General features: G+C 31.3%; 3 protein-coding genes across 3 annotated transcripts; 2 read left to right on the forward strand and 1 right to left on the reverse strand.

Annotated features, from left to right (window-relative positions):
• The first annotated feature begins 2,357 nt into the window (after positions 1-2,357).
• On the forward strand, positions 2,358-3,842 carry LOC133790533 (putative disease resistance protein At4g11170). Its single transcript, XM_062228195.1, has 2 exons — positions 2,358-2,846; positions 3,664-3,842. The coding sequence occupies exons 1-2, from the start codon at positions 2,386-2,388 to the stop codon at positions 3,725-3,727; spliced, it is 525 nt and encodes a 174-aa protein (XP_062084179.1). The 5' UTR covers positions 2,358-2,385; the 3' UTR covers positions 3,728-3,842.
• A 1,296-nt stretch (positions 3,843-5,138) lies between these two features.
• On the forward strand, positions 5,139-9,988 carry LOC133790534 (disease resistance protein RPV1-like). The gene is made up of 5 exons (XM_062228196.1): positions 5,139-5,751; positions 6,504-7,611; positions 7,717-8,019; positions 8,123-8,848; positions 8,942-9,988. Exons 1-5 carry the CDS (start codon positions 5,261-5,263, stop codon positions 9,602-9,604), a joined length of 3,291 nt encoding a protein of 1,096 aa, XP_062084180.1. The 5' UTR covers positions 5,139-5,260; the 3' UTR covers positions 9,605-9,988.
• A 195-nt stretch (positions 9,989-10,183) lies between these two features.
• LOC133790535 (GDT1-like protein 4) lies at positions 10,184-13,144 on the reverse strand. The gene is made up of 9 exons (XM_062228197.1): positions 12,776-13,144; positions 12,633-12,698; positions 12,064-12,204; positions 11,682-11,780; positions 11,413-11,485; positions 11,156-11,241; positions 10,900-10,983; positions 10,674-10,733; positions 10,184-10,590 (listed from the first exon to the last, which is right to left on the reverse strand). The coding sequence occupies exons 1-9, from the start codon at positions 12,863-12,865 to the stop codon at positions 10,402-10,404; spliced, it is 888 nt and encodes a 295-aa protein (XP_062084181.1). The 5' UTR covers positions 12,866-13,144; the 3' UTR covers positions 10,184-10,401.
• Between the last annotated feature and the right edge of the window lie 1,055 nt (positions 13,145-14,199).

Raw genomic sequence — 14,199 nt, forward strand, 5'->3', positions numbered from 1 at the left:
CACTGTGTTCTCGATAATTTATGAGAAATCAGGGCGTTACAATAATCTATTTGAATCTCTCATTTATATATATATATATATATTTAAGCTAAAGAAATTTTTAATCAAATTAATATGTGTATATATTGATATTTTTAATTGTTAAGATATTCTAGAAAATAGAAAATGAATTAAAAAATTAGATTAAAGGAGAAAATAGAAAGAGTGCTTTAAAGAAATTTTAGAATGTCCATAATCTTCTTGAAACTCTCATTTATATATATATATATATGGGTGCACTATTAATGGTTATTATCCATGGATAGTTACTTCAATACTAACAATTGGACTAATATCAATGGTCTATATTTATAGTTATTAATTAATATTTCTAAAAATAAATTTTGATTTTTTCAAATTTTTTGAAGGGTTACGTGATGGAAAACGTGTATTTATTATGCAAATACAATGTTATAAACTTTTCATTTTTCAAATGCATGTTAATTTCTAAATATAGCTATTGTCTCTCATTGGTTGGAAACAACATTAATTATGGCAAAAAAAAACTAAATTTGAAATTAATGTAGAAAAAAATACTTACTTGTTGGTGACTTGCTATACCAAGTCATTATTTTGCCACATCATCATAATTGTTAGTACACATATATGAGTATTAATCATTGAGAAATCTTCAATGTATATATAGATAGTTACATGTATTTACATTTTTTTAATTAATTAATAAAAAGAATAAAAAAAATTACTATTATTATGTTAGATATAGACATATAGATAGTTATATCTAACTACATTTTTTTTAAATTAATTAATAAAAATAATAAAAGAATAAAAAAATAATTAAATTAAATAAGAAAATAAAAAAAGTGCATTGAATATATTTTAGAATACCATATAATCTCCTTGAACCCTTCTATATTTATATATATATATATAGTTACATGTAACTACAATTTTTTAATTAATTAATAAAAAGAAAAATAGAATAAAAAAATTATTATTATTATGTTAGATATAGATATATGGATAGTTACCTGTAATTATATTTTTTAAAATTAATTAATAAAAAGAATAAAAGAATAAAAAAATTACTATTGTTATGTTAATTCATAAAATAAATAAAAAATTAGATTAAAGGAGAAAATAAAAAGAACGCTTTGAAGATATTTTAAAGTACCATATAATCTCTTTAAAACTCTCCACTATAAATATATATTTAAGCTAAATAAACTTTTAATCAAATTAATATGTATATATATTGATATTTTTAATTGTTAAGATATTTTAGAAAATAGAAAATGAATAAAAAAAATAGATTAAAGGAGAAAATAGAAAGAGTGATTTAAAGAAATTTTAGAATATCCATAATGTCCTTGAAACTCTCATTTATATATATATATATATAGATATATAAATGTATAATATATATTTTTTTAATTTTATGGGGGCTAGTATGCATTTTTACATATATTTTACAACAATTTCTTTCAAAATTACATTGTATAAAGATATAGAAGAAAAAAAGAAGTTAGGTTTAGGTTTACTAGAAAAATAATTTTGTTTCTCTGCCATATACCATATACCATATTATGTATACGTATTTTAATTGAGAATATATATTAGATATATATATAACTAATGAATAATAAAATGCTATCATATTTACATTCAAAATATACATCCAAACATTACATACAGTGACGTATCACTGTTTTGTAAAACAATGAGTCATAATTTTAATAAATGTGATTGAGTATACTAAACTGTCACATGACTGTGTGTTATGTTTGAGTATATATTTTAGATACACTTATCATTACTCGTAATAAAACATCAAGGGGGAAAATAAATGGTTTCAATTTTTTTTAATTAAGGTGTACGTATTGTATAATTAATAAAAATGTCTTCTAAAAAGTGTGAGAAGATCTACTGCAATTATTTTAATATTTTATATAAATGTTTATACAAAGATGAGAGGACAAAAAAAATGGATAGATACTACCCTAGTTAGTATGTATACATGCGCACGTACCAAAAGTCAAGTCATCTCTTCATTTTTATTGAGAACGTTGATCGAGTAAAATTAAATAGCTAATAATGAGTCAACAATACATGACATTTCACTTAATAATTATAATATTTAGTTTATTTGTATTTAATATATTTCTAAACCTATCTTGTCAAGAAAATATATATTTCTAAACTTATTAATAAATAAATTAATATCAAGGACCACAATTAATATTGTAAACAAATAGTCATGTATTGAATCGACTTGATTGACTTGTAACTAATAAGTTCATATCTATGTATTGCATGTAATTAAAGAATATATTTTGGGGAACAACTTCATCAAACATTAGTTTCATGAAGTCGTAATTAATAAAAATGGGTTGTTGTTGTTCATCAAACAAGAATAAATATGATGTATTTTTAAGTTTTAGAGGTGAGGATACTCGAGATAATTTCACAAGTCATTTATGTAAAGCTTTGAGCCAGAAAAAGATCAAAATCTATGTAGATGACATGCTCGAGAGAGGAGATGAAATCTCAACCGCTCTTCTCAAAGCAATCAAGAAATCAAGGGTTTCGATTATTATTTTCTCGGAAAATTATGCTTCTTCCTCTTGGTGCTTAGGTGAGCTGGTACAAATACTCAAATGCAAGAAAAAAAATAACAAACATAGAGTTATTATACCAGTCTTCTATGGTGTCGATCCTTCTCGACTACGAAGTCAACATACCAAGTTTGTATTCTCATCTAAAGGCTCCAAGGCTAAGAGACGTGCTTGGAGAGAGGCTTTGAATCATGCTGCAAATATTTCAGGATGGGGTTCACAAAATATTAGGTATATTTTGTCTTTTTTTTTTTACATTAATTATATTTATTATGATATGAAAATCACTATAAAAATAGTATTATTTGTGGAAATTACATTTTATACCATTTTTCTGAGCTTTTAGTTGAAGAATACCTCTTGTTTATTTTTTTAAACAAAAGATACCCACTTTTTAGTTCAATATTCATGTTATAAATACTCTCGAACTTGATCTACTCATAGAAGCTTACTTTAATATTAACTATTAGATTAAGATCAATGGTCCATATTTATAGTTGTTAATTAATATTTTTTAAAATAAATTTTGATTTTTTTTTTAATTTTTTGAAAGATTATTTGATTACATGGTGTTCAGGTATTTATTAAATTAAAGAATTAAAAAAATCTTATTTAAACATTATATATAAAAATTCGAAATTAATGTAGAAAAAAAATTTTAGCTGTTGGTGATTTGTTATACCAAGTCACAGGGTCGGCCCTGGGCATAGGTGGGCTAGGCCCGTGCCTAGAGCCCACCCCTACCCAGGGCCCAAAAATATCATGTAAAGTAAACTCTTAAGTGTGTTCAAAGAAAAAAAAATTTAAATAAGGCCCGCCCAGCAGCCTTTCTCCTTCCCAGTTGGTGTTCAAGAAAAAAAAAATTTACATATATAAAAGGGCTCATTTTTTTCCGGGCCGGCCCTGCCAAGTCATTATGTTGCCACATCATCATAATTTTTAATAACTATATGTGTGTAATAACCATTAAAAAATCTTATATATATATATATCGATCATTTAACTTTGATTTCTTGCTAATGTTACATGTTAGTAGTTTTGTCTCCAGGCCAGAGTCCAAGTTAGTCGAGGCAATTGTTGAAGATGTGATGAAGAAATTGAATCGTAGTTAATTAGAATAGATGATGATGATGATGATGATATGATCATATAATTACATTGGCAATAAGGGCTATTAAATGTTTATGTATTTTATTTATATGTAATCCATTTTTTTTAGAAATTTTTATTATTATCTCTATTAAAAAAATTAATTAAGTTCTTATACATAATTTTTATATTTTGACTTCTCATTTGTTAAAGCATAAATGCTTCTGTTTAGTTATGGTTAATTAGCTCTAATTACTGTTTTATTGGTTTATATTATGGTTGTCTTAGCTACTGGACAGATGTCCATATAAGTTGTATTGTTCTGCTTTTACCATTCAAGAATAGAAACAACTTTTATTTCTTTCATATACAATCATTATAATTACCTAATATTCGCACACACCGAAAAAAAAAATTGAGATCACTACTGCAAATTAATCATAATTTTAATTATTTGACAAAATTCAAATAATCTTTAACTCAACATATTTTGCATTAGTGGAATCATATGCTCTACTCCACAAAATACAAGTTGTAGAAAATGACTAGACATATTTATACATGATAAAAATAAAGATATATCTCATCGTATAATTTTACAGGAGGAGCATAGAAATTATCACTATCATAGGGTCAGAGTTATAGAATGTATTTCATTAATTTTTAAAAAATTCTAAATAATATATAATGCAAAAGTTAGAGTTCAAACATTATATTTTTTACGCGTAAAAAAAAACTTAATCATATGTACAATTAAAGAATCTATACTTTTTTTACCCTAAAATGCGCTGCACCAACAAAAGTCTTATAATGGCTGTGAGACACTTATTTGGAATTTTATTTCAAATCAACAGTTAAAAGCACTCAATCGTGACAGGGACATTTTTTTGGGGGCTGGAATATTTTTGCTTATTTATCACCACAATACGTGCAATCAATCAACCAATATAAAAGTAGGGTGATAATGTATAAAAACCTTGAATTTTAAAATATTGTTAAAAAAAAACTAATGATTTAGTAGATATAAATTTCTTAATTAGTGTGTTACATACTTTTAAATATAAAGCACTCTTGTGTCATTGATAGGGGTCTGGATAATGATATATATATATATATTATATAATCAGATTAACAGATAGATACAGATGCTCTTGACTAAATAATAGCTTCTAAATTCTATTTTAACACAAATGTTTGGTATGTACATTTATTTAATTTTTACTCACATACTAAACAAGTCCAAGAATATAAATTCATGGTTTTTTTTTCACACAATTTTTTTTTTACTCCAAAGAGATTTTTTCCTTCTCCGTAAAATAAAAAAAAATCCCAAAAATAATCAATAACAGAGTACACATTGACAACTCATGAGTCATAACATCGTGTTCATACATGAAAATAATATTGGTGGAAGCTTCGTTAATAATATATATATATTTATATATTCACTTTTGTCTCATTGATAATGTTCATGTATACAAAATAATGACTTTAATAATTTGAGGGTGAGGTGCAACCATACATAGTTTTGGTTTTCAATCTCTCTAGGAATATCAATGGCTTCTTCTTCTTCTTCTTCTTCAATGGCTGTCCATTATGATCAAGTAAAATACGATGTGTTCATAAGTTTCAGAGGAGTGGACACTCGAGACAGCTTCACCAGCCATATCTACTCAGCCTTATGCCGAAAGAAGGTTGAAACCTACATAGATTACAAGCTTGAGAGAGGCCATGAGATCTCACCAGCTCTTCTCAAAGCAATAGAGGAGTCAAAGCTTTCACTTGTTATATTCTCTGAAAACTATGCTTCTTCTTCTTGGTGCTTAGATGAGCTTGTTCATATACTCGACTGCAAACACAGAAATGGACAGCTTGTTGTGCCTGTTTTTCATGGCATCGACCCATCCCATGTCAGAAAACAGAAGGGCAGCTATGAAGTTGCCTTTGCTCAACTTCAGCAACGCTTTGACACCAGCAAAGTCCAGGACTGGAGATCTGCTTTGGAATCAGCTGCCAATTTGTCTGGATGGGATTCACTGAACACCAAGTAATGTTTTTAATTTCATTTCTTGATGATTATTGTTTTGATAATTGAAAAGCTCACCGTGTATAATATAGAGATTATTATTTGCAGGAAATTCTATTATGTCAGATAAAAAACTGAGATAACAACATATCATTCAATGTTTGTTACTATGCTACTTTTCACCTATAAATGAGCTTATCTCGGATCAGGTGACTTTTTTTTTATTGGGTCGTGCCCAGAAAATAAATGTGTAATCTCCTTTTGAGTATATCACCCCCCAAAAAAAAGTCACTTGGTCTAAGATAGACTCGTTACAAAGAGCTCACATTTAGACAATAAAACCAGATTTGATAGAATTGAATCGTTTTGTATCATGTGATTTTGTTACAATAATATTAATGAGAATATTGAAAAAATTAATCCAACAACCTAGATAATTCTCCTATACTTAGTCCCATTGTAAAACTTCCATAATTTTATCATATTCAATCTGTATTTTCATGTTTTCAATAGTAATTATAGTTTTCCAACTTGTTTTTTTATTGTTGCCAAATAATCACCTCATTATTCATTGTTGTGTGTCTTTTCTCTTCTTCTTTTTTTAACTAATCAAATCATATCCAATCTCAATATCTAAATATAACCAGAAAGTAATAATTAATATTGTTGTCATCCTAAATTTTTTGCCAAAGACAACCAAAATATATCTTTCATAATATCTTTTTGTTTCATTGTATTTGGTATTGATATTTGCTTACATACACATATGCTAGGCCTGAGTCCAAACTGGTCGAAGCAATTGTTGAAGACATCATAAACAAATTGAACAGTGTCTGTGCACCACCATCAAGTGATGATGATTCCAAGGGTTTGGTTGGAATTAGTAAACGTATTGAGCAAGTAATGTCATTGATAAACATAGACTCGTATGATAATCGAGTGGTAGGGATATGGGGAATAGGTGGTATAGGCAAGACAACTCTAGCTAGTGTCATATTCACAAGACTCTTTTCTCAATTCGAAGGTGGTTGTTTTCTTCCAAATGTTAGAGAAGAAGCACAGAAACATGGGCTAAATCACTTGAGGACTAAACTGATGTCTACTTTATTAGAGGAAGAAACTTCAAGCACGAGCAACATGGTTGTGGGATCAACTTTTGTCAAGAGTAGGCTTCGAAGAAAAAAAGTGCTTATTGTTCTTGATGATGTGAACGATTCAGAACATTTAGAACTTTTAGTTGGAGACCATGAACAATGGTTTGGCCTTGGAAGTAGAATCATTGTAACAACAAGAGATATTCAAGTGCTTAGAAAAGTAGCTGATGAAGTTTATGAGGTTAAGGAGCTAGATTTTCATGAAGCTCTTCAGCTCTTTCAATTGAATGCTTTCAAGAATAGCTCTCCTCCTTCAACAGATTATATAAAATTGTCTGAAAGAGTTGTAGATTATGCTAAAGGTGTTCCATTGGCTCTTAAAGTTTTGGGTTCTTACCTTCATTCAAGAAGCCAAAGGGAATGGGAAAGTGCCTTGAATAAATTGAAAAAAATGCCCAATATGAAAATTCATAGTGTTTTGAGAATAAGTTATGATGGATTAGATGATAAAGAAAAGGATATATTTCTGGATATTGTGTGTTTCTTTAAGGGTGAAGAGAGAAGTATAGTAGAAAAAGTACTAGATGGTTGTGATTTATTTGCTGAAATAGGAATAACAGATCTCATCAACAAGTCCCTAATAACTATGATGGAGAACAAAGTTTGGATGCATGATTTGCTACAAGAAATGGGTTGGGAAATCGTTCGCCAAGAATCTAAAGAGCTTGGAAAGCGTAGTAGATTGTGGACTGCAGACGACGTCTATCGAGTGTTGAAAACAAATACTGTAAGTCCCTGCTGATTTCTCAAAAGCAGAATCCTTTCCAATAAAAAGTTGAATTTCTATGCACATTGCTCATGGTATGCACTATCTATGGTCATTTTTTTTCAGGGAACTGCAACAATTGAAGGCATATTTCTTGACATGTCTAAGATGAGAGATGTAGACTTGAATCCTGAAGTGTTTGTAAACATGTACAATTTAAGACTGCTCAAAATTTACAATTCTAACAATTTGATCAAGGGGTGCAAATTGCATTTCACTAGAGGTCTTCAGTGTCTCCCTGATGCTCTTAGATACCTTCATTGGTATGGATACCCTTTAAAATCTTTACCATCCAATTTCAATCCAGAAAATCTTGTTGTACTTGAAATGACTCACAGCCATATCGAGCAACTTTGGAGCGAAAATCAGGTATGTTCAACTTCTATTTGTAATAGATTTAGTGGTTGGACTGAAAATGATTATCAGCATTAGAAATCATGATTCATGTGCCTTTCTCTATTGTTTTCTACAGTGCCTTGAGAAGTTAAGAAAGATTGATCTGAGTTACTCTGACAATTTGACTCAATTCCCAGATCTCTCTCAAGCTCCATGCCTTGAGAATATGAATCTGGGAGGCCATACAAATTTGCTGCAAGTTCCTTCATATCTTGAGTACTTTGACAAGCTAACAATTCTCAATCTCAGCGGCAATTCGAACCTGAAAAATCTTACAGCCATACCACAAAGAATTACGTACTTAGACTTAGAAGGCACCGGCATAGAAGAATTGCCTTCCTCATTTGGATCTCTTGACGAACTTTTCTCATTGATTCTCAGAAATTGTAAAGGCCTTAAGAAGCTCCCCGGCAGCATGCATAAACTGAAGTCCCTGGATCATCTTAACCTGTATGGTTGCTCTTCTCTTGACAACTTTCCAGACCTTCCCATGGAAATAAGATATTTAAATTTAAGTGAAACAGCAATAGAACAAGTTCCATCACAAATTGAGGATCTCTCCAGTCTCAAAATACTAGATTTGGGAAACTGCAGAAGGCTTAAGACAGTGCCAAAAAGAATTATGCCTCTCACACAAGCTTGTAATGAAGATTATAAGCCTGATATTGAAGAGATCTCTTTTATGAACTGTCTACAACTGGATGAGAATGCACTCGACAACCTTATGGAATATGCACAACTTAGAGTTTGGCGCATGGCAACTGCAGCAGCAGCATTGAGGCCAATACCTGATGATGAAGAAGTAAGTCTCCTTAAACACTTTGTCAACATAAAATTACTCAAAGAGGCATTTTAGAGCTTACTTGATAACACTGTTATTCTTCTGGTGATGCAGGAACAGTCTCAACTTTTCGTTTGTTGTCCAGGAAATAAGATTCCGAGCTGGTTTAGCTACCAATCTGAAGGGTCTTCCATAAGTATCAAGCTTCCTTTACAATGGCTTACAACCAACTTCTTGGGTTTCTCTCTATGTGTTGTTGTTGCATTCAACAACTACAAGGATTACAGTAGCTTGGTTTTTCAAACTCAGTCCGAATTCACAACCCGCAGTGGTGAGAGCTACAAGTTTGATACCACGTTGATAGGTTGGGTAGGAAATGAGGACTGGGGTTCTGTCACTCTGGTTAGATTAGTGAATGCAGATCACTTGTTCTTGTGGTATGACCATAGTTTGAATATCAATGTTTTGAAAGGAGATGAAAGAGAAAATTGGTACACTAACTTGCAGAGTGCGACCGAGGTCTCATTTGAGTTCAACCCCTTGGATCTTTTCAATGATCCTGTGGAGTCTTGCTACGTGAAAAAGTGTGGAGTCTGTCTGATGTATGCTCAAGGTCAAGATTCTACAATTGTTATGGATGAAGATGTTGGAAAGCTAACAGTGGGAGAAAGTAGTAAAAGTAAGAGACCCCGCCAAGCTTTCGAACCCATTGGAACTGTCATTTTCTCCGACGAGGGAGACAAGGAAGAGGAGGAACCCCAGCCTAAGAGAAATTGAAATCATTCATCCTCCTTGGATGAACATGATAAGCATATGTCTCAGGTTGCTAATTTCGAACTTCTATCTTTGCTAGCATCAGTACTTGGCACAAATAAGGCATACTTATTCGTGAGTAGACCAACTCGTGCGTATGTACATGTAGAGTTTGTCAGAACAGAGGGGAGAGTAAAGAAAAAAAAAACAGAGAAAAAAAAAATGTGGGAAAACAGAGCATTACGCATGATAATGAACTGCCTATGTTAGAATTTGTTTGTTGTTTTCTTTTCTTTTTGCTTCTTTTTCCTCGTTATTGGATATTGTATATTAAAAGATTTTGAAGAACTTGTTAATCTATGGTACGACAATCTCCAAAAGCTAATGGGGTTTAGTTATTTCGAGCTACTTTTCCACCTTTCTTTCCCATTCCATTATCTATATTAGAAAAAAATTGAGACAGCCATACTTCACTAGGTCGAGAAGGATAAACAAGTCAAAATAACAATGCATACCACAGCAAAAAAAATTAAGATGTCTTTCTTTTTCTTTCAATTTGGAATTCCTTGATCAACTTCATATAAATAAAATGCACCATTATGGTAGAGGAAAGCTATTAACGTGTATCTATATTGCTAAGATTTTACAAGGAACGAATAAAAAAGGCTGGTAATAACCAGTTAATACCAAGTTTTTCTGTGAAGGATTTGTACGGAGGGGGAACAAAAATTACCAGGAGTAAAGGGAAAAAAAAAAGGTAAAATGCTGAAGTGGAGAGCATTGATGCTACAAAAGAATCAGGTTAGCCTACAACATCTCACTCACAGAGGAGGATAGAAATACGAGGACAAGGAAAAGCCGAGAAAGAGCAAGCCTCCAACGGTGGCAACTGTGCCTTGGGAGATTTTCGACGCCAGCATGCTCCCACCAACCACGGCAACTGATGTACAGATGGTGTGTCCTAATGTTGCTCCTATAGCTACTCCGATTGCATTTTTGTGTGTAGCCAACTACAAGATACAAATGACTAACATTAAAACCGAAATCAAAAGAGTATGTGTGATATAAAACTGCCGTTAATCTATTCTCTTACTGCAATTGTTGCTATCTGGCTTCGATCACCCCACTCCGCAAGAAAAGTTAGGATAAATGACTGCAATTGTAAAACCAGGGAAATTTCAGTTATGATGGCTAGCATAAGACAATAATGTAAACACTTGAGGTCCAAATTCACAAGTATTCTCATTTGTAGATTATTCAGACCCAAAAAAAGAAGGAATCTACAAGTGCAAAAATGAGTATCCATACAACAAAAATACCTCCAAAAATATAGGTGTACAAAATCTGGAAAAGAACCGCCGATAGGATGTCTTCCCTTGACCAGATTCGAGTTTCTCCTCTACCTAAAATCCAGGAAAGATAAACTTAGCAAAGTGAAAAAACCATTTTAGTTACACCCACATACACACTAAAATAACATCACAACTGCAAACATATTTGTCCAACGCGCTAACATTACAGGAATGTCAATTGATTTAGAAACAGTTGCAACAGAGATTTGAGTATAGAACCCACCTCTTCCATTTCTTTTTTCTGGGAAGATTTTGAATCTGATCTCCAAGCAATGTAAAGCAACCGTAAACCAAAAAATGCATAAAGAACTGCACATCAAAGAAAATAAGGCACAATCCAGATTAATATGATGATATAATAACAATGGATAGTCGAGCAAAGCATGAACCAGTGCAACTTAAAGAACAAACGAAACTTGTGCAATCAAAGAAGCAAGAATAAAATGCCCGGGACTTTTCAAAACAGATGCAAGTAGGTACCTGTAGCTGCACTATTTGTGTGCTTTCTTGATATCAAGTTTGGAACAATCCTGCCCAGTCCTGTTGAAAGTACCTGAAATGTACAACAAATAAGATCTTAATAATATTGAAAATAGTGAAAAGGCCCCACATTAAGCTTTTTAGTTTCTAATCTCACTTGGGCAAATGCAGGGAGATATACACACATTTGTATATAATATCTTTGTTATATATATAAGCACATAGCATACACATGTTACAAGCAAGATCTGGAAAATAAGATAACTTACAGTCATAACAATCAAGGCAGAGAGTGCCCCAGATAAAACAATTGACTTTGGGTGACGCATTGCCATAAGTGCTGCTATAATAAATGTCTCATCTCCAATCTAGTAGTCCCAATAGTAAATTAATCAGATTAAAAAATATTCGCATAGTATAGTATAGTACGGAATCTCACTGGCAAAGCAAAACCTATTAACAAAGTAAAATCATTAAGTACTCTGCAAAAAATTTAGTTAATTGGTCGATACTTGTTAAAAGATTTACTTAGCTACCACATTAATCTAGGTGAGGACCAAGTGCCGTGAAAAACCCTTGTAGTTCAAAGTATTATCTGTCTGAAGTACAAAAATCAGTAGAGAAAAATCAAAAGAGCTTGAGAGAACAAACCTCGCTGACTAAAATCATAGAAAAACTTGCAAAAAATGCATCGAAGATTCCAAGACCAGAGTCCAAGTTGACACCCAAATCTAAAGAATCAAGATCATTCTTGTCTCCAGCAGCATCCTTCACAAGGCTGCCCAGATCAATCTATACACATAAATTAAGAAATCTTGTGTAAACAACAGCATTCAAAACAACGAAACTAAATCTTCTAATAGCAGTAAAGGTGGACTGTAATCAAGGTACAGAACCTCAATCCAATAAAAAAATTTACACATTTTCCTGGTGATTTATCCAGCCTAACACATAAGATATTGTCAACAGATAAATTTGATATACTCAGAGCTTTTGATTAGTTGCTAATACTAACAAAAACTAAACTCAATTTGGATCTAAATCAATTCTAGCTTCGGCATGGTTGATGGTGGTTTCAAATAGCTAATTTTAGATTTTTTTTTTCCTTCCGTTAATGTTACAGAAATGACTACTCTATGAGTTCAATTCCCCAAAAAAAGAGAACAAATTATCATCTTTTTTTTCAAAATTTCTCCCAAATCTTCTAAAAGCATACAAACCTTGCTCCGACGGCCCAGATCTTTGGATCCAGTATAACTTTCCCCCTCAGTATCAGCCCCAGACTCCTGCAATTAACTCGATCAATACACAGCTACACATACACAATTTCTCCACATGCATAAGAGCAAAAAATCAAACCAACCTGAGCAGAGACCGTTGTAAAAATGAGTAATAGAAGAAGGAAAAAGACAGAGAGCGAACTCATTCTAGGGTCTCTTAATCGAACACCCATAGTTTCTTGAATCCGTTTGGATGGGAAGAAAATCGTATAGAAGGAAGAGAGATCCGAATCTTGATTTGGAGAAGATGAAAAGGAGAATCGCCTTTAAGAGTGGTGAGATTGTACGGAGGAGAGGTGAAATGGATGAGATCTTCGTAGAGATCTAAAAGATTGAGTGTAAAGAGGTTGAGATGTATGGAGAAAGAGAAGCCCGGAGTTCGAGTTCGAGGTCGAGGTCGGAGTAGGGTGGGCTTACAGCTCCGAGACCCCGTTGAAGCTTTGACTATACTATACATTAAATCAAATCTAAATTATATATATATTTAGCACTAATTATTATATTATTCCTTTTTCTTCAAAATTTTGATAAAATCGTGTAATTATTTAATGATCAAATATTTAACTAGTCATTAAATAATAAATACAGTAAGAGTTTCTGTCCAAATACATAGAAGAAAAAATTTTATTTAGTTAAGTTAGAAATATATTTTTATAACTTAATAAAAATGATTTTTAATTTTTAATTTTTTCATTTAAGTTTGGAATTCATTTAGTTCCATTTGTGTTTGGTTTTGGTTTTTATTTTAATTTTTTTATTACAAAAATTGTTTTTCATAAAAAGCTTAAATGATAGAGTTTATTTTTATGATAAAAGTATAATTCTATGAGTTTCATAATATTTTCAAATATAACAGATTTTCAGTCGAAATTGGACAACATTTTAACAAAAGTATAATTCTGTGAGTTTCATAATTTTTTTTAAAGCATAATGTTTTCAAATATAAAAGATTTTCAGTCGAAATTGGACAATATTTTCTATGATAATTATCATGTTTTTAGCAATACAATGTCTAAAATAAAAATTGATAAAAAAATAAAAAAAATAATTATTTATTATTCACTTATAAATTTAATTATCTGTTGGGCTCAAAATATTCGGTCCAAAGTCCTTTCCTCATTTACCGAACATTCAAAACAGATTGTTTTGACCTGTAAAAGCTCCGAAGGCAGAAGCTACGGATCAGAGGTGGGCTGCGCCTCTGACCTCCAAATACATAATTTAAAAATCAGCATGTTTTGGAGAGAAATTCGGTTATCTTTTCTCTACTAATTCCGGATTTGCTTGAACTAACTAACTACCTTATATTTTTTGTTCTATAAATACGAGATTCATGGAAAAACAGAGGCATTGAACTTTTTACTGACTTAAGTATCAAAGTGTCTTTCTTACAGGTAATCCCGACGAGTCAAAGGCGATCTTCATCACCAGAACAGTAACAAAGCATCATCTACCGTTGGATCATACATCTAGATATAAAAAAGACAAATTATTGCCACAACACTAT

Source organism: Humulus lupulus, chromosome 7, assembly GCF_963169125.1.
Source record: "Humulus lupulus chromosome 7, drHumLupu1.1, whole genome shotgun sequence".
NCBI classification, from domain to species: Eukaryota; Viridiplantae; Streptophyta; class Magnoliopsida; order Rosales; family Cannabaceae; genus Humulus; species Humulus lupulus.

What these genes read in the sequence shown, in the direction of transcription:
- LOC133790534 (XM_062228196.1), top strand. Translation starts at nt 5,261, where the DNA reads ATGGCTTCTTCTTCTTCTTCTTCTTCAATGGCTGTCCATTATGATCAA. An exon ending in GAGTGTTGAAAACAAATACT is followed by an intron (nt 7,612 to 7,716) that starts GTAAGTCCCTGC and finishes ATTTTTTTTCAG; the next exon opens with GGAACTGCAACAATTGAAGG. An exon ending in CAATACCTGATGATGAAGAA is followed by an intron (nt 8,849 to 8,941) that starts GTAAGTCTCCTT and finishes CTGGTGATGCAG; the next exon opens with GAACAGTCTCAACTTTTCGT.
- LOC133790535 (XM_062228197.1), bottom strand. Translation starts at nt 12,865, where the DNA reads ATGGGTGTTCGATTAAGAGACCCTAGAATGAGTTCGCTCTCTGTCTTT. An exon ending in ATCTGGGCCGTCGGAGCAAG is followed by an intron (nt 12,205 to 12,632) that starts GTTTGTATGCTT and finishes TTATGTGTATAG; the next exon opens with ATTGATCTGGGCAGCCTTGT. An exon ending in CACAAATAGTGCAGCTACAG is followed by an intron (nt 11,242 to 11,412) that starts GTACCTACTTGC and finishes TTTGATGTGCAG; the next exon opens with TTCTTTATGCATTTTTTGGT.
- LOC133790533 (XM_062228195.1), top strand. Translation starts at nt 2,386, where the DNA reads ATGGGTTGTTGTTGTTCATCAAACAAGAATAAATATGATGTATTTTTA. An exon ending in TGGGGTTCACAAAATATTAG is followed by an intron (nt 2,847 to 3,663) that starts GTATATTTTGTC and finishes TTTTGTCTCCAG; the next exon opens with GCCAGAGTCCAAGTTAGTCG.